General features: G+C 43.5%; 1 protein-coding gene across 1 annotated transcript; it reads right to left on the bottom strand.

The window, feature by feature from the left end:
* Nucleotides 1-799: 799 nt before the first annotated feature.
* On the bottom strand, nt 800-26220 carry LOC120022765 (UPF0711 protein C18orf21 homolog). The gene is made up of 5 exons (XM_038966758.1): nt 25867-26220; nt 20337-20359; nt 19569-19780; nt 3516-3712; nt 800-2722 (listed from the first exon to the last, which is right to left on the bottom strand). The coding sequence occupies exons 1-5, from the start codon at nt 25962-25964 to the stop codon at nt 2581-2583; spliced, it is 672 nt and encodes a 223-aa protein (XP_038822686.1). The 5' UTR covers nt 25965-26220; the 3' UTR covers nt 800-2580.
* Nucleotides 26221-27278: the final 1058 nt, after the last annotated feature.

The raw sequence follows: 27278 nt of genomic DNA, 5'->3' as shown, positions 1-27278 counted from the left end.
GCACTCCACCAATCAGGCCTTTATGGTAGTGGCCAGACGGAAGCCACTCCTCAGTAAAAAGGCACGACAGCCCGCTTTGAGTTTGTCAAAAGGCACCTAAACGACTCTCAGACCATGAGAAAAAGATTTCTCTGGTCTGATGAAACCAAGACTGAACTCTTTGGCCTGAATGCCAAGCTTCACTTCTGGAGGAAACCTGGCACCATCCCTACGGTGAAGCATGGTGGTGGCAGCATCATGCTGTGGGGATTTTTTTCAGCGGCAGGGACTGAGACTAGACAGGATCAAGGGAAAGATGAACGGAGCAATGTACAGAGATCCTTGATGAAAACCTGCTCCAGAGTACTCAGGACCTCAGACTATGGCAAAGGTTCACCTTACAACAGGACATTGACACTAAGCACACAGCAAAGACGACACAGGAGTGGCTTTGGGAGAAGTCTGAATGTCCTTGAGTGGCCCAGCCAGAGCCCGGACTTGAACCCAATAGAACATCTTTGGGGAGACCTGAAAATAGCTGTGCAGCGACGCTCCCCATCCAACCTGACAGAGCTTGAGAGGATCTGCAGAGAAGGATGGGAGAAACTCCCCAAATACAGGTGTACCAGGTTTGTAGCGTCATAACCAAGACTCAAGGCTGTAATTGCTGCCAAAGGGCCTTCAACAAAGTACAGGGTCTGAATTATTTTGAAATGTTATTTATTTTATTTTTAATAAAGTAGAAAACATTTCAACCTGTTTTTGCTTTGTCATTATGTGGTATTGTGATGTCATTATGTGGTATTGTGTGTAGATTGATTAGGCAAAAAAACAAATGTATCCATTTTAGAGTAAGGCTGTAACCTAACAATGTGGGAAGAGTCAAGGGGTCTGAATACTTTCAGAAGGCACTGTATCTTCATGAGTTCTATCATTCAACACAGTAATATTTAGATTGAAAAAAAGTGTAGAAGGAATATAAATGTGAGGTAATTCAGGATTATATGCAATGATACAAACCCACACATTGGATTAATTACAACCAAAGAAAATCTTTGTTAAAAAATGCATTATAAAATGTGTTGGATCAAAGCAGCCATTACAACATGCAGTCTAATAGTAATTGTGAATATGAACTAACAGGTAAACAGTGAAAACATCAACAAGAAACAAAAAAATTGTCATTAAATCGCGTCACAAATTTCAGCCCTATCGCCTATTTCATTATAAACAGTTGATGTGTCCGATTCATCCAAATAGGATTCTCAAAACCATGAGTAAACAAACATGTGTTTGGCACGGTGATCATAAGATAGTAACAAATGATCAGCCCTACCTGGCTGGTGATCTAACAAGAGGAAGTTTCAAGAAGACACACCTTGTGGAGTTCACCAAAATAAAACAGAGGACAACAACCAAGTAATAAAGAAGTAGGAAACTCAAGCATTAACAAAGTCATATTTATCATAAATGTGATTGTAACAAATAAAAATCACCCTCTCAATCAAAACATGCTATAACTCCAAACAATTTATTTTGCCTGCCTCATCATAAATGCCATGGAAGAGAGGGGTGAGCTTTGCTTCCAATGCCACTCCCACCATCCAATTGGGACAGTGGAATTCCTGAGTGATGTGGTGGTGTGGGACCATTCCCAGTTTGGACAGCTCTACGGAAGGGGGACCTCAGGGGCAGTTGGGGGGTGGCATGTGAAGAAGAAAAAAAACATGCCCCTTTAATTCTCTCAACAGGTTGCGCTGTAGCGCTTATTGACTGACAGCCGACTCCTCCCCCCTATAGCCTTGTTGTTCTGAATTCCAGGAGGACCATTCTGAATACTAAGCAGGACCATTCTGAATACTAAGCAGGACCATTCTGAATACTAAGCAGGACCATTCTGAATACTAAGCAGGACCATTCTGAATACTAAGCAGGACCATTCTGAATACTAAGCAGGACCATTCTGAATTCCAGCAGGACCATTCTGAATTCCAGCAGGACCATTCTGAATACTAAGCAGGACCATTCTGAATTCTAAGCAGGACCATTCTGAATTCCAGCAGGACCATTCTGAATTCTAAGCAGGACCATTCTGAATACTAAGCAGGACCATTCTGAATACTAAGCAGGACCATTCTGAATTCCAGCAGGACCATTCTGAATACTAAGCAGGACCATTCTGAATTCCAACAGGACCATTCTGAATTCCAGCAGGACCATTCTGAATTCCAGCAGGACCATTCTGAATACTAAGCAGGACCATTCTGAATTCCAACAGGACCATTCTGAATACTAAGCAGGACCATTCTGAATTCCAACAGGACCATTCTGAATTCCAGCAGGACCATTCTGAATTCCAGCAGGACCATTCTGAATACTAAGCAGGACCATTCTGAATTCCAACAGGACCATTCTGAATACTAAGCAGGACCATTCTGAATTCCAACAGGACCATTCTGAATTCCAGCAGGACCATTCTGAATTCCAGCAGGACCATTCTGAATTCTAAGCAGGCACGAGAGACTGGTTCAGTTTCATATCATGGTGGTGTCATGGCTGACTCTTGGGCCCATGCAACGGAGCCCAGTGTTTGTCAGTCATTCAGAGGGAGGAGAGGAAGTCTTTGAGTCCTCCCTTGGTCTTCGTCTTCTGGTTGTCCTCCAGCATGAGGAACCTCTTGAGGCGGGAGAAGGCCGACTTCTTCACACTTGCGGGCTTTGAGGCCGAGGAGGAACCGGTGGACCTGGAAATACAGGAATACTGTCATGTCAGAATCTGCAAGCTGACACTGATTAAAGGTTAAAGAGCGACTGCCTTTAAAAAGCAACACATTCTTTGAAAACAGCCCGTGTGGCATCAATATGAGTCAGAGACAGTTATTCTCTTGACTAATGTAAATAGGATCATTTTCCTCAAAGTCAGTCTCGTCTAAAATGGAGTGTGGAACATCTGTGCGTCACAACAGGTAAATGAAAGATGGGTTTTGATGTGACGATGTTCATTTGTCCACTAACATGGGGTGAACAGCTGCGGTGATCGCTCTCTATCCAATAGCATAGACAGTGAGACAGACCTGCCCAGCAGCTCCGACTTTGTTTACATAAGACAACACGTCACACTTCTTTTTTTCCCCTTGAGAAATAGTGCACCAAAACAGCTTACTTAGATGTAAAATTGCTCAACTAAAACACCCTTGGCAAAAACTTCAAAATGAATTACAGATTTCTTGAGTTATATTAAATTCATTCTGGGGATTTTGAGTAAGTGAAATAGGCTTCTACAGTGTCTCATGGGGGACAAACATCATTAACCAAATGTGTAATTTATCAGGAAACACCTCCAAGATTGAAATCTATTTTTTCTAAATCGCTGTGTTCAGTGACCACACAGTGTCCATCAGTTGAGTGATACCATCTATTGCCCTCACATCTCAAGAAGTCCCTTAAAATGCAGATTTTCAGCTAAGCGAGATGTAGCCAATAGAAGTAAAATAGGGTAACATTTGAGGTACCGGTGGCCTGGTATTGTTTGTTTACCTTGGCGTACTGCAGGGCGTCTTGTCTTTGGAGGCAGACTTTGGGATGCCCGTGGCGTGGCTTCTGTTGGTGGACTGGGGAGTCTTGTGTTTGCCTGCGCTCCAGGGGGTGCAGTGGCTCTTGGAGAGAGTGGCCATGAAGTTCCTGTTGACGCCGTTATGCTTGGATATGTTGTTACAGGTGTGGCATGTAGCCACCTGGGACGGCGAGAGGAGGAGTGGATTCAATTACAAGTAATGATGTCTCTATTTACAGGTGGATTCACACAGGGAACATGATTCTCATGTGGAGATGACACGAGGACACAACGTGTCTCAAAAACAATTCTGGAAGTTAATGTTTGCAAGTGACTAACCAAAAGTGGTTAACTCCCAGATGAAATCAAATTTGATTGGTCACATACACATGGTTAGCAGATGTTAATGCGAGTGTAGCGAAATGCTTGAGCTTCTAGTTCCAACAGTTCAGTAATATCTAACAATTCCCAACAACTACCTAATACACACATATCTAAAAGGGGTGAATAAGAATATGTACATAAGTATATGGATGAGCGATGGTCGAGCTGCATAGGCAAGGTGCAGTAGATGGTATAAAATACAGTATATACATGTGATATGAGCACTGCAAGATATGTAAACACTATTAAAGTGGCATTATTTAAAGTGGTATCGTTTAAAGTGACTAGTGGTCCATTTATTAAAGTGTCCAGTGATTGGGTCTTAATACAGTATATACATTAACTCCCAGATTAACTCTCTGGGCACCAGGAGCACACAGACCCGGTCTCCCTGTGCTGAAAACCCACATCCAGACCACTCTCTTTCCATTCACACATGTCAATAGAAACAGGATAACAATCATGATTGTGTTTTGACAGGTTATTGGGCTTAGCCTATTTTCAGCAGCTACACAGCCCCATATGTCTATCTATAGCCCTTTCTCTGATACACAGAATCAAATCAATATCCCATACAACTACAGATGAAGTGCAATCCCATGCACTTTCAGAGCCTGGGTGGGTCATCTGCAGACTGCCCCATTCTGTCCATCCCATCGATTGCACTAACAAAATGTCCCCTGAGACCTGAGTGCAGAGGGGCCAGGGTGAGAGGCCAGGGTGAGAGGCCAGAGGGGCCAGGGTGAGAGGCCAGAGGGGCCAGGGTGAGAGGCCAGAGGGGCCAGGGTGAGAGGCCAGAGGGGCCAGGGTGAGAGGCCAGAGGGGCCAGGGTGAGAGGCCAGAAGGGCCAGGGTGAGAGGCCAGAGAAGCTACTGTGTGACAGAGGGCTAAAAGGAGAAGGCGCTCATATAACCTGAGTGACACAGGCAACCAGAGGCCTCACTCAGTCACTCATTTCTCAGTTCTCCCCCCCACCCCCCTTCTCACAGCAGACAATTACTTCTAAGACTTGTCTCAGGAGGAAAACATTGGCTTATTAAACTCAGTTTCTCTCTGCATCTATCCTATATCTAGGTTACAAAATGGTCTGTGTCGTGTGTGTAATATGGACTTTCAAGTATGTCCTCTTGTTGTGCTTTTACAGCAAATATTGTGTGCAAGTAAACAAAATGCAATGCAATCTAGACCTAACAGATGTACTGTATGGCTTTGGCAATGCACAATTTCAACATCACTGACAAGCACATCCCAAACCCTCTGATACCGACACTAATTCATTTCCCTAAGGAAAACTGCATGCATCCATAGATGTTCCGAAACAGAAACAAATCACACAGTGTCATAAGATTCCGACTCAGGCTGTTGACAGTGCTGAATGCTGATGCTATGGAACAACTCACCAATACAAAGGTAGCCATGTTGCTGCTGAGAGTCTAACAGGTGGCAGAGTAGAGTTTCACTGAACCAGTGATGATCTGAGTGAGAATGTTTACTACTGAGCCCTGCGTGTCCAGCCTTATAAAGGAGAGAGAAGCACAGAGTCCGAGTCCATCCGGAGCCCAACAGCTAGCCAGCCAATCGATCAACAGGAGGGGTGGAAGGGGATGGAGCCTGTAGATGGGTTGACTGTTGTCCCTGGCAACACTTCCCATGCCAACAGCCCTAATCCATATATACACCCTCCAGAAAAACCCTGGATTAAAGTGCTGGGGAAAAAACACTATGAAAACAGAGCGAAACTCTTGGATACCCTGAAAGCATTTAGCCGGGTTATGTAAGGCCATATACGGAAGTTAGTCAATATGCCCTAGAACACAGAACAATAAGGGGTGCCATTTTCAGATATCCTCATAGGCAGGGGAATCCCGACAGAGAAATTACTATATTGACCATATTCGTTTAATCAATTTAAAAGGAATAAAAACACAATATGGATACCGTCATAGTGTTAGGCTAGTAGGTCGTTGATAGTGCTGTTGAACATATCTGGTGTACCATTGGTGCACCTCTGCATTTGTGAAGATAATCATTGATGAGGCTTAGTGAGAGGCCTGCATCCAGCAACCTCACAGGTCTCATGACCCATTCTCTGCAGCTATTTCAGTACAGTGCTACATGGAGAGAGAGAGAGGGAGAGGGAAAACTCCACTGAACTAGTTTCAATGTTTGGAATCACTTGTGAGTTTCTGGATTTTGGGGTAAACTGCACACAGAGACATAAATGGTGTCCACAAGTCCATCTGACTGAGGAAGTAGATAAAGGGCCGTGTTGCCAACATCCTGAAGTATCCCTTTAATCCTACATTCCAACTCCTTAAGGAGTTTGAGAGCCCTATGATAGAGAGCAGGAGGCGGCCAAAGGGGTGGGCGTGTTTAGGGTGCCCAGGCACCTTTGGTGGATAGGTTAACCATCAGCTGGCAGGCGATACCATCCTCTATCTAGTGTGTCATGACGGCGCCTAAGAAAAGTTTATTTTGCCCAGTGATGATTTGCACTTGGTCTGGTATGAACAACTGTAAAAGAGAACAGCTAGGCTTTTATCTCCTTCCTCTAACTTAGCTCTACCTCTCACCAAATCATACATCCACCATGAGAAGACAGACAACACACTAACCCTCCTCTAACTTAGCTCTACCTCTAGCCAAATCATACATCCACCATGAGAAGACAGACAACACACTAACCCTCCTCTAACTTAGCTCTACCTCTCACCAAATCATACATCCACCATGAGAAGACAGACAACACACTAACCCTCCTCTAACTTAGCTCTACCTCTCACCAAATCATACATCCACCATGAGAAGACAGACAACACACTAACCCTCCTCTAACTTAGCTCTACCTCTAACCAAATCATACATCCACCATGAGAAGACAGACAACACACTAACCCTCCTCCGGAAAGACCTATCAATTAGGCCTAAACGTCTGTCGAATAGTGACTCAAATCATGATACCGACTCAAATCAAATCTTGCCCAATCATCATCTATCGAATTGACCCCTAATCCATGTATCGTCTGTGTGCCGAGTACCTACACGTGAGACACTGGCTGAGGACAATGAGTGCACTGCGTTCATCAGCTCATTCTATTGATTCTGGCTACAGGGGTACAGGCCTAGAGCGGTCTAGCTAGCAGCATGTAGACAGGGTATATAGGCTGAGGGGTTTATACATCTGATAGTTTGCCAGGGATCAGGATATACAGTACCTAGTATGGGCAGGCCAAACAAAACCACACAGAAGCTTCAATAAAAGACCAATAAGATGAACCCTTCATCATTGAGCATGAACAGAAACGTGACTAGACAAAGGTCACCAATTTATGACCGAAAGTTGACCACTGCAAATGTCAATTTCCTTGAGCCACCAAATGAAGACCAAAAGTAAACCCTTTTCACCTTCCCAGAATGTCTGTCCCCATCCCCTGTGTGAAAAAAAAGCACGTGCAATCTATGCACTGTATATAAACAATTAAAGAGGCCTTGTGATGAAATGAGATCAATGTCTATTAACTCCAGTGTCAGGTTATAGTGATGATGAGTGGTAACTCGTATGGCCCCATACAATCCTTCCTATCCATTCCCTAGCAACAGGGGCTATTGGGTAAAGTTTCCCCTACGTACAGGTCTAGGATCAGCTCACCCAATCCAAACCTTAACCATTAGATCAGAGTCTATCTTGGGGATAAGTTCACCCTACTCCGCAGCAGACCTCCAGAGAGACCGGTCAAGTTTGGAATTTCTTTATAGCACATAGATCCTTCTGGACTGACGATCAGGCCTTGAAATGTCAACAGCACCTGCTGGTTCTTTTAGACTTTAAATGATGCGATCAGCAGCAAAATACCCTGCTTCCACGTCTTTTTGACAGCACAAACAGATTTGGGACCAGATCAACAAAATATACCACAGATATTGTCTATGTGAACAGGGGTCAAAAGCAAATGTCTGTTCTCCTTGCATATTTCACAAGTTATTTCCTTTGATATAAATACAAAACATACAATAGATGAGTGCTCTGGTCAGTGTTCACAGATGAGTTTAGGGAATTATTGTCATGCACATTCAACTGGTACAGTAGGTCACCGTGGGTGCTAAGGTTTAAGTAGGTATTGAGAGGAGTCCAGCCACAGTTCAACACCTGTCTGTCAGTCACCTAGCTGACTAGAAGAGGAACTCTGAACATGATCAACCACGAAGCCACCGTGTGGACTGGTCCCAAGGCTACCGGTGTTTCACACTTTCCACCAACACAGGCACTCTCTGGCAAGTTGCAAACACATTGAGTAAATGTACCTACAAACTCAATGACCGACAGACAGCCACACACACCGGACGACAAATATAAGCCACATTATGCACACCGATACATATATAGGAAAACACACACCTACACAGACAAGCACTTTAAACACATGCATGCTGACAAACACACACAATCCTGCAGATGGGCTTTTTGTTTTCTATTAATTGGGGCGGCAGTGGTTAGAGCGTTGGATTAGTAACCGAAAGGTTGCTAGATCGAATCCCCGAGCTGACAAGGTAGAAATCTGTCGTTTGTTCTTAACTGACTTCCCTAGTTAAATAAAAACATTGGCCGTGCTCCATAAATACTAATCCCCTCTTTCTCTCTACCTAACATCCCTCTCTCCCTCCCCGTGCTACCCAGGCTGTGCTGACCTTGTCTCTGGGGCTCCAACAGGCATCATTGCCCTTGAGGATGCTGACAGATGCATAATGGGCTGGCTTTATCCGGATTTGGACGTCATGAGGTTTTCATTTCCAGAGGTAATGACAAGTGTTACCGGTTGAATGGATACAGGATAGAGTCTGACAGTGTCTGGGCCCTTAAAATTGCACCCTTGTCAAAATGAGTGCATTATGTAGAGGATATAGGGTGCCATGTTGGAGGCAGGCAGTATTGTAGAAGGGCATTGACAGAATCTGTTGTGATGTAGGGAGGGGCTCAAACAACATGCCCACCCTCCTGGATGCCCTTCTACAATACTGCCATATCATATGTTGTTGTGTTCTACAATACTGCCATATCATATGCTGTTGTGTTCTACAATACTGCCATATCATATGCTGTTGTGTTCTACAATACTGCCATATCATATGCTGTTGTGTTCTACAATACTGCCATATCATATGCTTTTGTGTTCTACAATACTGCCATATCATATGCTGTTGTGTTCTACAATACTGCCATATCATATGCTGTTGTGTTCTACAATACTGCCATATCATATGCTGTTGTGTTCTACAATACTGCCATATCATATGCTGTTGTGTTCTACAATACTGCCATATCATATGCTGTTGTGTTCTACAATACTGCCATATCATATGCTGTTGTGTTCTACAATACTGCCATATCATATGCTGTTGTGTTCTACAATACTGCCATATCATATGCTGTTGTGTTCTACAATACTGCCATATCATATGCTGTTGTGTTCTACAATACTGCCATATCATATGCTGTTGTGTTCTACAATACTGCCATATCATATGCTGTTGTGTTCTACAATACTGCCATATCATATGCTGTTGTGTTCTACAATACTGCCATATCATATGTTGTTGTGTTCTGTAATGATGCAGTGGAAAGAGAGGGAGAAGAGAGATGGGCTACACACTAACTGCTGGTTGGCATGCCATAGAGTGGGGTCAGAGGGGTATCTGGTTGACATGCCATAGAGTGCATTCGGAAAGTATTCAGACCCCTTGCATTTTTTCCGTTATAGCCTTATTCTAAAATGTATTAAATAAAAACATTTCCTCAATCTACACATAATACCCCATAATGACAAAGCGAAAACAGGTTTATAGAAATGTTTGCTAATTTATTAAAAACAAAAAACAGAAATACCTTATTTACATAAGTATTCAGACCCTTTGCTATGAGACTCGAAATTGAGCTCAAGTGCATCCTGTTTCCATTGATCATCCTTGAGATGTTTCTACAACTTGATTGGAGTCCAACTGTGGTAAATTCAATTGATTGGACATGATTTGGAAAGGAACACACCGGTCTATATAAGGTCCCACAGTTGACAGTGCATGTCAGAGCAAAAACCAAGCTATGAGGTGGAAGGAATTGTCCGTAGAGCTCAGACAGGATTGTGTCGAGGCACAGATCTGGGGAAGTGTACCAACACATTTTTGCAGCATTGAAGATCCCCAAGAAAAACAGTGGGTTTTTTTTTCTCTCCATCTTATTGTATTTTGCTTTAACTAGGCAAGTCAGTTAAGAACTAATTCTTATTTACAATGACAGCCTGGCAAAAGGCCTCCTGCAGGGACAGGGGATTAAAAAGAAAAATATAGGACACACATCACGACAAGAGAGACACCTAGGGCTGGGTGATATGTCCAATATTATATCACGGTATAAAAATAAAACAAATTGAACGGTATTTTTTGTTTTTGAATAATAAAAGTTGTACATTTGCTTTATGAGTAGTGAGTGATCCTAGGATGCTTTATGAGTAGTGAGTGATCCCAGGGTGCTTTACGAGTGATCCCAGGGTGCTTTACGAGTGATCCCAGGGTGCTTTACGAGTGATCCCAGGGTGCTTTACGAGTGATCCCAGGGTGCTTTACGAGTAGTGAGTGATCCCAGGGTGCTTTACGAGTAGTGAGTGATCCCAGGGTGCTTTACGAGTAGTGAGTGATCCCAGGGTGCTTTACGAGTAGTGAGTGATCCCAGGGTGCTTTACGAGTAGTGAGTGATCCCAGGGTGCTTTACGAGTAGTGAGTGATCCCAGGGTGCTTTACGAGTAGTGAGTGATCCCAGGGTGCTTTACGAGTAGTGAGTGATCCCAGGGTGCTTTACGAGTAGTGAGTGATCCCAGGGTGCTTTACGAGTAGTGAGTGATCCCAGGGTGCTTTACGAGTAGTGAGTGATCCCAGGGTGCTTTACGAGTAGTGAGTGATCCCAGGGTGCTTTACGAGTAGTGAGTGATCCCAGGGTGCTTTACGAGTAGTGAGTGATCCTAGGGTGCTTTACGAGTAGTGAGTGATCCTAGGGTGCTTTACGAGTAGTGAGTGATCCTAGGGTGCTTTACGAGTAGTGAGTGATCCTAGGGTGCTTTACGAGTAGTGAGTGATCCTAGGGTGCTTTACGAGTAGTGAATGATCCTAGGGTGCTTTACGAGTAGTGAGTGATCCTAGGGTGCTTTACGAGTAGTGAGTGATCCTAGGGTGCTTTATGAGTAGTGAGTGATCCTAGGGTGCTTTATGAGTAGTGAGTGATCCTAGGGTGCTTTATGAGTAGTGAATGATCCTAGGGTGCTTTATGAGTAGTGAGTCATCCTAGGGTGGCAACACACACATTCTAAGTGATTTCAATGGGTCTTTCTCCATTCTGATTGTATTATACTGTTCAATTCAACCAAAACAAAATTCCGCACTTTTATCATTTCTGCATTTCCTGCACTCAAATGCAGTGATGGAAAAAGTACCCAATTGTCATACTTCAGTAAAAGTAAAGATACTTTAATAGAAAATGACTTAAGTAAAAGTTAAAGTCACCCTGTAAAATACTACTTGAGTAAAAGTTAAAGTATTTGGTTTTAAATATACTTAAGTATCAAAAGTAAATGTAATTGATAAAATGTACTTAAATATCAAAAGTAAATAATTTCAAACTACTTATATTAATCAAACCAAATGGCACCATTTTCTTCATTTTTAGATAGCCAGAGTCACACTCCAATACTCAGACATAATTTACAAACCAAGCATGTGTGTTTAGTGAGTCCTCCATATCAGAGGCAGTAGATGACCAGGGATGTTCTCTTGACAAGTGCGTGAATTGGACCATTTTCCTGTCCTGCTAAGCACTCAAAATGTAACGAGTGCTTTTAGGTGTCAGGGAAAATGCATGGAGTAAAATGACAGTATTTTCTTTAGGAATATAGTGAAGTAAAAGTTGTCAAATAAAAATGTGTTTCGTAAAGTACAGATACCAAAAAAACGACTTAGGTGAAAATACTTTCGGGTACTACTTAAGTAAATCAAATTGTATTAGTCACATGCGCCGAATACAACGGGTGTAGACCTTACAGTGAAACAATTACTTATGAGCCCCTAACCAACAATGCAGTTTAAAAATAAAATACAGATAAGAAATAAAAAAGTAACAAGTAATTAAAGAACAGCAGTAAAATAACAATAGCGAGATTATATACAGGGGGGCACCGGTAGTACATTATACAAGTACTACTTGAAAGTATTTTTACTTAAGTAATTTACACCACTGCTCAATTGAGATAATTTCCACACTGCCACGTAGGGCTGCACGATATGGGCAAATAATCTAGGACTTATTTTTAACCAAATGTTGCAATTGCGATTTTACTTGCCAATTAGAACAAAACTGTTGTAATCATGGAAATATAATGACTATTCTAATTCTACAGTTAGAATATAATAGTGGGCACTTTGAATACAGTGTTGTTTGAGATGACAACGAATTAAAATGCCAGGGAGGAGTTATTGTGACAGGGTAGGAACTAAAGTGTTGATTAGTGTTTCCTAGGGGACCCTATAAGCTTTGGCTACATTGCATGTTCTCTCTTAGCTACTTCATGTAGCTAACATTCTTCCTTTGCATATTCCTCTTTGATTTAGAAGATCCTGTTGCACAAACATGCTGATTTAGGTCTACACCATCACTAGTATTATCAGGCTGTATTAGCTAGCTACGTTTGCTCTTACTCAGTACATTTAATAGCTAGCTAGCTATTAGCGGCTAACAATTAGCATCATGATTTAGGGGAACTTGCTAAGAAAATACAAACTAGCCGTTTGTTGACGTAAGAAACACACCAATAGTTTAATTATAGAATTCTAGTGGGTTTATATTAAGAAGCAAAGTGAAAACAGAATCGTTGTCATCAACATTGATGCATGTGCTGTATTGACCATGCAGACTGAAGTGGCACGGAGAGGAAGAGCGGAAAGAGAAGTAGCAAAGTAAACTATAAAAATTGACATTACACACGGCGTATCACATTTAACAAACCAAACATTCAAATACCGGTATAGAAGGTAAAGTAAAAACCCAAACCGGTCCCTGCATCAATACAGGTATATCATAAAATACGGTATACCTCCCAGCCCTAGAAACACTACAACCCTACATAAAGAGAGACCTAAGACAACAATATAGCATGGTAGCAACATTATAGGGCACAGACAACAGTACAAAGGCAAGAAGGTAGCCAATACATCACACGAAACAGCCACAACTGTCAGTAAGAGTGTCCATGATTGAGTCTTTGAATGAAGAGATGGAGATAAAACTATCTTAATCTTAAATTGAAGAAGTTTGGAACCACCAAGACTCTACCTAGAGCTGGCCGCCCGGGGGAGAAGGGCCTTGGTCAGGGAGGTGACCAAGAATCTGTTGGTCACTGACAGAGCTCCAGAGTTCCTCTGTGGAGATAGGAGAACATTCCAGAAGGACAACCATCTCTGCAGCACTCCACCAATCAGGCTTTTATGGTAGTGGCCAGACTGAAGCCACTCCTCAGTAAAAAGGCACATGACAGCTCGTTTGGAGTTTGCCAAAAGCCACCTAAAGACTCAAGATTCTAAGGTCTGATGAAAGTCTTTGGCCTGAATGCCAAGCATCACATCTTGAGGAAACCTGGCACTATCCCCACGGTGAAGCATGGTGGTGGCAGCATCATGTTGTGGGGATGTTTTTCAGCGGCAGGGACTGGGAGACCAGTCAGGATTGAGGGAAAGATGAACAGAGCAAAGTACATAGATCCTGGATGAAAACCTGCTCCAGAGTGCTCAGCACCTGACTGGGGTGAAGGTTCACCTTCCAACAAGACAACGACCCTAAGCACACAGCCAAGACAACGCAGGAGTGACTTCGGGACATGTCTCTGTATGTCCTTGAGTGGCCCAGCCAGAGCCTGGACTTGACCCGATAGAACAGCTCTGGAAAGATATGAAAATAGCTGTGCAGCGACGCTCCCCATTCAACCTGACAGAGCTTGAGAGGATCTGGCAGAGAAGAATGAAAGAAATTCCCCAAATACTGGTGTGCCAAGCTTGTAGCATCATACCCAAGAAGACTCAATGCTGTAATCACTGCCAAAGGTGCTTCAACAAAGTACTGTTCATCTAAAATGCCCCCAAAGCAGTCACCCTCCCATCTCCCGGTGTCATCTTGCTGTTTCCACCCTCTCCCAGTGTCAAAGCCCTATGCTGCACTTCTCTAACGTCCCGTGCGACAGGGAAACAAGTGACACAGCAGCCAGGTTCCATTGACCCAGGTAAGCATCAATGAAAAACAAAATCCTTGTAACATGTGTAATGGAAACGGCAGCTATAGAAGAAATGTTCAAAACATCAACATATTTATCTGCTCGACGGGTGGATTTTTCCTTTTGTCTTTATTGCAACAAAAGATGATTCAAAGTGTTTTTCGAATAAATTCTGATTGCCAAATAATTTTGAAGGTATGCTCCACCACACATTTAACTATAAATGCCTACTGCTTGCAAAATCCGATACAAATTCATGTTTCTTTGCAGGACAAGTATTGTCCTGACTTTCAAGAATCCCTGACATGCTTCACCTTGCTTTTCTGATTGGCTGGATGAAAGTTTCACCATCCAATTATTACAGATCTACAGGAGTGAAAGTTTCACAGCGGCAAGTACCGTAGCAAACATTTCCTTATCTCTCTGCACCGGTTGCATAGATACACCTGATTTTAATAAAGACCCACGAGCTTCACATCAGACAGAATGAAGCTATGGGAAACTCATTCATCTTCCTCTTGAAACCTGGGGGCAACTAATGTGGAGTGATATACAATCAAGGGGCTTTACACCAGGAGATATAAATACAGGAGTAAATAGGCTACATATACATGAATATAAAGTAGCCTGTGTGTGCGTGTGTGTGTGTGTGTGTGTGTGGACGTGTTTAACTATTCTTGTGGGGACCAGAAGTCCCTACAAGAATAGTAAACAAACAAAAAGTTGACCAGCTAGGGACATTTTGTTAGTCCCCACAAGGTCAAATGCTATTTCTAGGGGGTTTAGGGTTAAGGTTAGAATTAGTGTTAGGGTTAGAATTAAGTTAAATATTAAGGTTAGGGTTAGGAGCTAGGGTTAGGTTTAGGGTTAGGATAAAGTTTAGGTTTTTGGGTTAGGGTTAAGGTTAAGGTAAGAGTACAGGTTAGGATTAGGGTTAGGTTTAGGGTTAGGGAAAATAGGATTTTTAATGGGACTGAATTGTATGTCCCCACAAGGTTAGCTGTACAAGACTGTGTGTGTGTGTGTGTGTGTGTGTGTGTGTGTGTGTGTGTGTGTGTGTGTGTGTGTGTGTGTGTGTGTGTAACAGCGAGAACTCTAAAAGGACATTCTGTCAACACTATACAGAAGCTGTAACTAGAAAATAGATCTACAACTTCATTATACTAAAAGACTTCCTACATTTATTGGCCAAATGGCCTAGTGAATGCCACTAACCAAGTCCTACTCAACAGCCATATAGGCCTAGGAAATATCTCCACTAATTCTAAAATGAAAAACAGAAATGAGACATTAAAACAAAGCCCTCTTAAAGCTGGGATCTGTGACCCTTCATCTCTCTCTCCTTCCATTATTTATCACCCTCTTCCTGAGCGAAAGACTTCTGTTGGCAAGGAATGACAGGGAGGGAGGGGGGTTATGGAGTAAGAGAGAGGGTGATATATCTAATCTTCCTGTCTCAGTCTCATCGGCAGCTCCCACTAGAAGGTGTTGACAAATACCAGGAGAGAGAGAGAAGAGACAGGATTCTTCCTATTATCTGCAGAGTGCCTCGTCTGCTTTAAGGGTTATTCACTACACTCACAACCACGCATGTCTATGGGGGCCCCGCACGTACACAGCTTGTGGAGCTCTGCTACCCACTGCTACTTTATGTCTGGCCGAGTGACCAGGGATCTCGAAGTTGAACGGTAAACATATCTCTGCAAAAAATGCAGCTAAAGAGGATTCACTTACCAGTAAGTCAGACGAAAGGAGGGAAAATATCAACGTCTACACAATAGAGTTCCTGTGTTCAGGAAGCTCATCCAGAGAAACAATGAATTCATACTGAAAATGAAGCCATTTGCTCTAGTACTGTTAAAATACACAGCGCTTTCTCTGGATGAAACTAACGCACATTTGAAGTGAAGTAAACCACACTTCAGGAGGTCCTTGGTCCTAAAAAACTACCTACAGAGATAAAGCAATACAGATATCATTTCCATGTGTGTACCTTTTACAACAGAATTGGCCAAAATAACTACTCTCTCGTGGAACTACTTGTGTTTGACTCTGACATAACCTAAGCGTTAATCTCGTTTGGCTTTGTCCCTCTCGGTCTCCACTAACTAAATGCTTTCTGTTCCTCTGTGATCGTTATCTGGCTGACCTACCACAACCTGACCCTGGCTGCCTAGGGATTCCTCCTCAGTGAGCCTGACCAGAGAGAGGACTGAGTCTCTACGGGTCCAGTGCTGCATACCAAACAAGTTACAAAACATACTTTATAAATTGTAATTGATTTATTGACATAGCAATCTGTTCGCTTGCACTCTGAGGGTTTCCCTCTACAAAGTTGATGGGAGACTCGTGGTTTGGAAGGGGAATACCTGGACACTGTACAGGAAAGGGGAATACCTAACCTGACTTGAACACACTGGCAGTGACCATAATCTGTCTTGCCTACTATGTACTAAAACGTACTGTGTGCTGATCATACTACATACAATCACCTATTATCAGCTGTTGTCAAACATGTTGGTGTGAAAACATGATTCTCTTCCTCAGTAGTGTGCAGCAAATTCTACTAGATGAAAAGTCTGAACGAATATGACATCCTGGAATTTAAAGCATACTACATTTTCAAAATTTCACTTACTATAAAACTTTTCATTTTCGCATACCCAAAAAAGCTACTATTTACAACACAAGTATGGGACACTGCCAGTGTGCATTAGATGCTGCCAGAGATTTTCAATGAGGCAAAGTTTCGCCCGATATGAGTCTTCATTAAGCCATTTTCAGCTCAGATATCTAGAGGGCCTTGTCAAATCAAAATGGTACTTTCCTGATTCTGTGTCCCTGATGGAGAAAACTGCCCTCTGACCCCGCTACTCTTGACATACACTATATATACACAAAAGTATGTGGACACCCCATAAAAATGTGTGGATTCTGCTATTTCAGCCACACCTGTTGCTGACAGGTGTCATGCGAGCACAGTCACACAATCTCCATAGGAAAACATTGGCAGTAGAATGGCCTTACTGAAGAGCCCTGTGACTTTCAACGTGGCACCGGCATCTTTCCAACAAGTCAGTTTGTCAAATGTCTGCCCTGCTAGAACTGCCCTGGTCAACTGTAAGTGCTGTTATTTACATTTAAGTCATTTAGCAGACGCTCTTATCCAGAGCGACTTACAAATTGGTGCATTCACCTTATGATATCCAGTGGAACAACCACTTTACAATAGTGCATCTAAATCTTTTAAGGGGGGGGGGGGGGGTGGGGGGGGGGTTAGAAGGATTACTTTATCCTATCCTAGGTATTCCTTAAAGAGGTGGGGTTTCAGGTGTCTCCGGAAGGTGGTGATTGACTCCGCTGACCTGGCGTCGTGAGGGAGTTTGTTCCACCATTGGGGTGCCAGAGCAGCGCACAGTTTTGACTGGGCTGAGCGGGAACTGTACTTCCTCAGAGGTAGGGAGGCGAGCAGGCCAGAGGTGGATGAACGCAGTGCCCTTGTTTGGGTGTAGGGCCTGATCAGAGCCTGAAGGTACGGAGGTGCCGTTCCCCTCACAGCTCCGTAGGCAAGCACCATGGTCTTGTAGCGGATGCGAGCTTCAACTGGAAGCCAGTGGAGAGAGCGGAGGAGCGGGGTGACGTGAGAGAACTTGGGAAGGTTGAACACCAGACGGGCTGCGGCGTTCTGGATGAGTTGTAGGGGTTTAATGGCACAGGCAGGGAGCCCAGCCAACAGCGAGTTGCAGTAATCCAGACGGGAGATGACAAGTGCCTGGATTAGGACCTGCGCCGCTTCCTGTGTGAGGCAGGGTCGTACTCTGCGAATGTTGTAGAGCATGAACCTACAGGAACGGGTCACCGCCTTGATGTTAGTTATTGTGAAGTGGAAACGTCTAGGAGCAACAACGGCTCACCCGCGAAGTGGTAGGCCACACAAGCTCACAGAACAAGACCACCGAGTGCTGAAGTGCGTAAAAATTGCAAATTGCAACACTCACTACAGAGTTCCAAACTGCCTCTGGAAGCAACGTCAGCACAAGAACTGTTCGTTGGGAGCTTCATGAAATGGGTTTCCATGGCTGAGCAGCCTCACACAAGCCTAAGATCACCATGCACAATGCCAAGCATCTGGCAGTCCGATGGAGAAATCTGGGTTTGGCGGAAGCCAGGAGAACCCTACCTGCTCCAATGCATAGTGTGAACTGTAAAATTGGTGGATGAGGAATAATGGTCTGGGCCTGTTTTTCATGTTTCGAGCTAGGCCCCTTAGTTCCTGTGAAGGGAAATCTTAACGCTACAGCCTACTCTATAAGGACATTCTAGATGAATCTGTGCTTCTAACTTTGTGGCAACAGTTTGGGGAAGGCCCTTTCCTGTTTCAGCATGACAAAGCCCCATGCACAAAGCGAGGTCCATACAGAAATGGTTTGTCGAGATCGGTGTAAAAGAACTTGACTGGCCTGCACAGAGCCCTGACCTCAACCCCATCGAACACCTTTGGGATTAATTGGAACGCCTACTACGAGCCAGGACTAATCACCCAACATCAGTGCCTGACCTCATTAACACTCTTGTAGCTGAATGGAAGCAAGTCCCTGTAGCAATGTTCCAACATCTAGTGGAAAGCCTTTCTAGAAGAGTGGAGGCTGTTATAGCAGCAAAGAGGGGACCAACTCCATATTAATGCCCATGATTTTGGAATGAGATGTTAGACGAGCACGTGTCCACATACTTTTGGTCATGTAGTGTAGTTTCCTTATCTGAACTGGCTTATCAGTGAAGTGGATGGAAACTGCAGAGGTAGAGACCAGGCTCATATCAGAGAGGAAGAGGTGAAATGAGAGGGTTTACTCCGACCAAAATCTGCCCACGAAATTAAGACCACGATTTTTGTATGGAGGTTAATGAGTGTCGTATTTGGTCAACAAAAAATGTCAATGTTAATTTGCTTAGTTGATCGAATAGAAGTTTTGTAATGGTTAGGTTGTTACGAATGCACTTATAAGTGAACGCGTGTGGCAAAAAACAACAAAAGTTGTGCCCGTTGTTCACGCATGCATCTGCTCTCTCATTGGCTGGAGTGGTCCCACCTGATCTCGCCTCCTCCTGCCTGCCTTCCATCTGTGAGGACATGTATTTCCATTGTTAGAGCGGTCACTTAACTATCTTGTCAATATAATAGATAGTCTTTGGTCATATGAAACTAGAAATTTAACAGAAAAAAAGGGTCCAAAGAAAGGAGGGGCTACCTGAACTTGTCCAATAAGAAACATTTTGTAATTTTGTTGCAATTACCCCCCCCCCCCCCATAGCAACATTTTTGTTACGTTTTGCACTAATGAATACAAGTCTCACCAGAGCTGATGAGGAGCCCCTGAACCTCCGTAAGATGTCCATCTGAGCCAGGCTGAGCCTCTTGCCCTTGGCCTCCCTCCGCAACACGCTCTGCACCCGCACCGATGCACGCCGCTTGGGACGCAGCCGCATGTGGTGGTTGTCTGGGCGACGCCACTGGAAACAGAAGGGACAGAGCTCTTCTTCAGGGACGGGCTGGAACTTGGCTGGAGCTGGGAGAGGAGGTCAAGCACAAGGAGGAATAAAGTACACATTGAGGGATGTTAAGTAATGTATGTGTTTATGGTACAGTGGAGTATGAGGGTGTAGGTTAGGTCAGAAGAAAAAAATATGTGAACTATGGTAAAGGGAAATGTACAAAATATAACAGTGCTTAGGCCGTTGTCACATTTAACACAAAATAAACATTTGGGATAGAGTTGAGTGTCAAATTAAATAGATTGAGTCCAGGGGATCATGAGTATGAAATAGTAAATAATAGTGATGAGAACTGTGCAGTACCGAGAGTGTGTGTGTCTCTCTCTCTCTGATGGGAACAGCTACCAGTACCCACCAGTGTGATTAACATGGGATTATACTGTTTTATCGACGACAATGTGCGGCCATTTCTTCCCTCCTGCCTAGTGCCTACAGCACCATGTTGTATGGACATTCTCATACTGTGCTTAAGCAATAGGTGTGATGAACATAGGATAAATGCAAGAGAAATAAACTAGTCTAAATTGTAACTGACAAAATGATTTTGTCAAGGTTATTGCCACTTCTTACCTTTCATTCTCTGGTGTCTCCCCCTGAGAAACAAAAACACAGAAGAAGAAAAGTTAGGTTTTTGTTGTGAAACAGCTGTCACTTCATTATTTATCTGCTTAGATAGAACGGTGTTTGATCTGGGGAGACTCCCATAGCTTGGAGTTGGTGTTTTGGGTTGTTTTTCCTTTACAACGCCCCGAGGGGCATCAATGCAGAGTTTGAAGGTGAGGTTTACTTTTTTTTAATTCTGCCAAAGCTGAATTTGTAAGTTAATGTTGATTCATCTGTAAACTGAAGCAAGACTTGAGGTGTGTTCTGATATTCCTGAAACACTCTTACTAAAAACTCTAATTCAGTGTCCCAAAATGTATACACAATTAACTTTTAACAAGTAAGCCTAACTCCAACCACAATGCTAAGGGACATTTGCTATTGTGGAAAAAGTTTGCTCAGGGCTTCCAACGTTTGGCGGAAATCATCCGGGAGAAAAGCAAACAAGGATCCATCTACAATACAGGGCTTCCCACCTCCCTGTAGTCTGGCATTTGTCTACTGTCTGCCTCTTATTTTGGACAAACAGTTGACTAGGCCTTTCCTAAGTCACGCTACAATTAGCCACAGTACACTACGCCAAAAGTGACTCATAATATTTGCAGTCAGGCAACAAACAGGGCGGCACGTGCAGCGGCGAGAGATGGGATAGGGGGCCTTGCTTGGGGCTTTAATCTCACGCTGACCTGCCGAAGGACTTTCACAGAGACACTGACAGCGGTTTGCTAGTCACACACCGTGGCTATAGAGAGATGGGACTTTGGAACTGAAATCTGATGTTGGACAGCCTGACTCATGGTCAAGTCTCAGTAATGTCTCCAAACTACAGGCTGTATTGAAGTATTTAGATTAGGCTAGGGGGGGAAGGGCTAGTGTCACAAACAGGGGGAAAAGAAGACAGTGGGAACAAGTGTCAGTGAGATGCAGGAAATGCGCTGGATGAGAAAAACTAGGCTACAGAATAGTCTTTCTACAGACTGTTGAACAAGGTGATTCCTCACACTCCTGTTGGACTAACCAGCTTGTTCAGATAATGAATTGACATTAGATCATTCAAACAATACAGAGGAACATTTAGACTTTTCTAGAAAACATGATCAACTTCTGACTTCTTTTAGCTTTGGGTCGATCATCTATTAACCAGAATGTAACATCTGAAAACCTTCAGAAGTGAGATCAACAGCAGTGACCTAATTCACATAACTACCAATCACTACAGTTTATACAAACACTTCCAAATGGCCCCATTTAGTCACCAACTCCCGACCCCTCCTGTCTCAGCCGCCAGTATTTATGCTGCAATAGTTTGTGTCGGGGGACTAGGGTCAATCTGCTATATCTGGAGTATTTCTCATGTCTTATCCGGTGTGAATTTAAGTATGCCTCCTCTAATTCTCTCTCTCTCCTCCGATCCCGGAGGACCTGAGCCCATGCCTCAGGACTACCTGGCCTGATGACTCCTTGCTGTCCCCAGTCCACCTGGCTGCTGCTCCAGTTTCAACTGTTCTGCCTGCAGCTATGGAACCCTGACCTGTTCACCGTACGTGCTACCTTGTCCCGGACCTGCTGTTTTCGACTCTCTCTCTCTACCGCACCTGCTGTCTCTAACTCTGAATGATCGGCTATGAAAAGCCAACTGACATTTACTCCTGAGGTGCTGACCTGTTGCACCCTCGACAACCACTGTGATTATTATTATTTGACCCTGCTGGTCATCTATGAACGTTTGAACATCTTGGCCATGTACTGTTATAATCTCCACCCGGCACAGCCAGAAGAGGACTGGCCACCCCCTCAGAGCCTGGTTCCTCTCTAGATCTTTTCCTAGGTTCCTGCCTTTCTTGGGAGTTTTTCCTAGCCACCGTGCTTCTACATCAGCATTGCTTGCTGTTTGGGGTTTTAGGCTGGGATTCTGTACAGCACTTTGTGACATCGGCTGATGTAAAAAGGGCTTTATAAATACATTTGATTGATTGTCTGCCTGGTAGAGGCTCAATGAAAACAGACATCCCATCCCACTCTCCAGATGAGCCCCTGGAGATACAGAAAGGTGGGGGCTCTCTGCCATGCTAATCTAGTTAAAAGGAGATTCATGTGAAGAATGTTAAATGCACACTTAGTGGAAGATAAACAGTGGCCCCTACTACCCAGTTAGAGCAGGGCAGAGCCCACTTTGGGCCAGATGCTATCAACAAAGAGTTTAAAGTCTGGAAATCAGCAAGGCTCAGTCTCTGGGCCTCTATGGACATTTGATACAATCAGAGTGTGGAGGAGAGAGAGCAACGCCCTGTTTACTAACCAAACCTCAGAAATAATAACGCAGATGGTCCAATGCAACAGCTTGGCTAGGGTGGCAGGGGAAAAGAGGGTGAGGGATGGGGGCAAGCCCCCCCCCCCCCCAACACCCCCTGGTGGCTCTACAGATGGCAAGGCCCACAATTTGAGATTGCTGCCCTACACCGTGCAGTCTGGGTCTTACGTTATGGGTCGAGGCAGGCAGGGGAAGCTGGGAGAGGCGCAATCCCTCAGGGTCAAGGGGTGAGAGAAGGGAGGGGGGTGACACTGACCAATGAGATGGGCAGGTGAGGGTTGGAGGGGGAAGGGTGGTGGGGAGAGAAGTCATTGACAGTGACACCAAAGTGCCTTTGCGCTATGCCTGTGACGGTCTAATGAGCTGCTTTGGTTAGCCCGGCCTCGGCCCGTCATAGCCCACATACCTCCCTCAGTGGGTTTACAGGAAATATGAGTAATGACACGAACACTGAAAACAAACACTCCAGTGACGCATGGCTGAAACCATAAGTGGAGACACAAACAGCAAGGAGGAACTTCAGGGAACGTTAAGTACGGTATGCAGGATGACTGCTCTGTGGATAAATAAGTACGGTATGCAGGATGACTGCTCTGTGGATAAATAAGTTTGGTATGCAGGATGACTGCTCTGTGGATAAATAAGTACGGTATGCAGGATGACTGCTCTGTGGATAAATAAGTACGGTATGCAGGATGACTGCTCTGTGGATAAATAAGTACGGTATGCAGGATGACTGCTCTGTGGATAAATAAGATGATAGAATTTCTGTGTTCTACACATATCATATCCTTACAGGGCCACCAAGTTGCTTTGTTGAGGATGCTTTTCTCCTTACAGCCAGTACACATAAGATTTGTTTCTGGGTTTTGTTCTTCATGTAACCTATAACAAGATATAGTACCAATGAGTAGCCGAACACACAATTGTAGACTTCACATGTAAGAAAGGTCAAATCATCTGTGCTTGAGTGTGGCTCAATGGGTAACACCGACCACAACTATAGTTCTCATAGTCTATATCCCTTATACTCCACTCTGGACCTCCAAGCCAGTTCCACTGCATGTTTTATTGTCTCCCTCTAATCAGGGACTGATTTAGACATGGGACACCAGGTGTGTGCAATTAATGATAAGTTAAAACAGAAAAGCAGCTGGCTCCGGACCTCTTGGTATAAGAGTTAAGTATCCCTGGTCTATATATTGTCAGAGAGCGGGGTTCACATCATGGTTATGTCTGTACTGCATCTCCCCTATCCGTTTAATACATACACAGAAGGAGAATCTATTATCCTTTAAAAAAATAAAAGGTTCAATCAAATGTTTTAAATAAAATGAATTAGACATATTGTTTTTGGTGGAGTTCCCCTTGAATGGCTTAAAAAATAATCCATCTATTCAACATATATAACCCTCCAGGCATGGACAGCTGTGATATCAGTACCATCTGTTCAACACATTTCCCATAAATCGGTTCTTTCCATAGAGACTCAAATCTGGATAAACTCTTAACGGGTAGCCTAAAAGTAACAATCCTTAAATCCATCTGTAAATCCATCCCGACAGGGCCTTTTATTTTGATTTCCATTTTAAAATTCTACCACAAATTTCCTGGCTCAGGTGAGTGAGAGGAAAAACAGGCCAAGGGATTCAGAGGTTACTGGCCCAGGCCCAATTCAAACACAGGCCACACTACAGCAGCCAGTGGCAAGAGGATTCCTCCAGAAATTACACTCTCTCTCTCTAACTACAGTATAATGCCATCATCATTCTGTGAAATCAAAAAGGTGATGAAAATGGAATGAGTTTCTGTTTTGATTAGTGGGTCTCAATTTTTATTTTACCTTTATTTAACTAGGCAAGTCAGTGAAGAACAAATTCTTATTTTCAATGACGGCCTAGGAATAGTGGGTTAAATGCCTTGTTCAGGGGCAGAACAACCTTGTCAGCTCGGGTATTCGTTCGTGCAACCTTTTGGTTTCTAGTCCAGTGCTCTAACCACTAGGCTACCTGCCACCCCAATCAAGGATCGTTCCATGTCAAAAGGATTCCGACACCCATCATCTCAGACGGTTCTGAAATCGTTTCTGTAGTCAGACCGCCCACATCCCATCCCAATACCACCCCAACAACCAGTGTCAGTTCTCTGTTTGACAAGTAGTATGACGCTGTGGCTTGTAGTATTGCTTCCCCATACTATGTAATGTATTCCCTGTGAATCTGGAGAGGTCTTTTTTTTTTACCACTGTTCAGAGAAGTGTATCATTGAAGTCGCTTGCATTATTTACCATAAAGTAGTGTGAACATACCACGTTTTGACCACTAGATGCCACTGTTCCTGTATACCGCCACACTATCCATGTTGCTGGTCTCGTGTGTTTATTTAATAGAGCACAACATTTCCTTTTCAACTTTGGATAGAAAACCAATACATTTGTCTCATTATGAAAATAGATTGTCATCTTCACATTTCAAGCCATTCCTGTATGAAAGCAATTCAGTTTTTCCTTCTTGGATATGAAGCATGAAAATGCTAATATAGTGACATGCATTGGATTTGTGCCACAAAATATTTTGAGTGACAGACTGGCACCATAGTAGTGGTCTATCAGCTTCGAGCTCCGGAGCAGTGAGCTCTTAGCAATGTCATGGCATTGATTTCCCGGGGGGCTCAGGACGGCGAGCAAACAGCCAGAAGCACCAACACCGTACGGCACAGTTTCTGGCGGCTGGGTTAGCTCATTAAGGCTGCCTGCTATTGGAATTGATGTATGCAAACATACAGGACAGGAACATGCAAACTTTAAACATTTGTATTAGACAAAGCAGACCTGGTTAGGGACTACCTCTGTACATTGGCAAACGCGTGCTTGCGTGTGTAGCGTATCCATGGCTAATGTGTATCCTGTTGATATGTAGTTACAAAATGCATGACATTGTTTCAAGACAACAATAACTATGCAAATGACATTGGTTCTAAAAAAATATATATATATATATACATTGTGAAAAGAACAATACAAAAACGGAACAAATTAACTTGGCATGATATTGATTTTCGTAAAGTTACACAATTTTAAATGAATTGCACTGTGCTACTCTGCCACCTAGTGTCACTATATGATCATTACATCATATATGAACGAGATGTATCTATTACGTTCTACGTAATAAAGAGAGCGCTTACATGAGAAAACGTGACTGCTCCGGACAAATGTCTTGATACAGTAGCGATGCATCCTTTAAAAACTTGTGACTTGAGCCTGTGGTGTCTGTAAAAGCCATGTTTCTCTGTCTTTGCCACCGACTCGAGAATCCGCGTGTGAGAAAGGCTGGTCACTTCCTGGCCGCCTTGTTTTACCTCTTTTGGAGCGTTGATAAGATAAAGAAGAGTGTAGCAGTCACATTACATTGAAAATTATCTTCAAGAGCAATAGAAATCGATACGATATATGATAGCTAAATTATTTGTTTAGGTTTAAACAGTGATCATTCTCTTTGCATGATAGCCTACCCTACACTTTCCGTCCTTATGTTGCAATCCCACAATGCATCAGGCTAAGCGCAAGCATTATGGGAAAGCGAGGAATAGCCCTGTGTGCCTCACCGCACTGGATGTAGTTCGATTTATTTGTATTGTAATGAAACAGCAGGGAGCAGGTCTCGAACCCTCGACCTTCTAGCCCGAAGTCCAGCGCCCTATCGACTGTGCCGCAAAAGCATGCTCGTGCGGCAGAGTCGATTTCCGCGCTTATAAACCCATGGTCGTTACAGTATGATACCCCGTTCAACCCACTATGATGATTTACATCGAGTATGAAACACGGAAAATAGTTTGAGGATGTCTTCAAACATTTAGGGGAATTGCAAACATATAATGCTATAATGCCTATATGACAGCCTCTATTTAGTAGGCGAGGCTAGTCAGCATGTTAGTCTATGCCAATAGCCTAAATACTAGGCAAATAGCCGAATCATCATGTGATATCCTTGGCTTTAGGCCTATAATAATTTCACCCCTTCAAAATAAATTAGAGCATCCAGTGCCCCATGAGTCTAAGGTTGGTCATTGTAAGCTGTCACTGTGGTCAGAATGTGATGATGCTTCTACTGATTTGCGCTCTAAATTTTCTTGTGTCAATGGTGATTCCTTGAAAGGCTAATAATGATATCAAATTATATTGAGCTTGTAATGGAAGGTCAACTAGCCTACAACACTTTAAATGATTGCTCTCATAGAAATAGATCCAGATGAAAGATTGGACATCATTACTACCAAAAGAACTGAGGGTGAAAGTTGAACACCGCCCAGCAGAATGAGAATGGACTGTTCGTGGAATCGAGTTTTCAGCGCAATTACTGGCACTGTTGGCTTGAAATTATACACCCTCAACTGCATCTGAGATCATACAAGGACAGACAGACCTCCGTGGTCTTACAAGCCCAGCTCTTGATAGATCCTGGAAAATAATAGCATTGACTTGCCTCCAGCAGAGAATTGCCCCAAGGGTAGTGGATATGAAATTGGATATTTTAAAGCGATGGGGGAACCCACTGTATGACCTGCTGCCCCCCAAAAGAGGTGAATTCTCCACCAGG

This window comes from Salvelinus namaycush, chromosome 27, assembly GCF_016432855.1.
Source record: "Salvelinus namaycush isolate Seneca chromosome 27, SaNama_1.0, whole genome shotgun sequence".
NCBI lineage: Eukaryota > Metazoa > Chordata > Actinopteri > Salmoniformes > Salmonidae > Salvelinus > Salvelinus namaycush.
The sequence above is the reverse complement of the archived record's forward strand: the minus strand, read 5'-3'. Positions and strand labels throughout refer to the sequence as shown.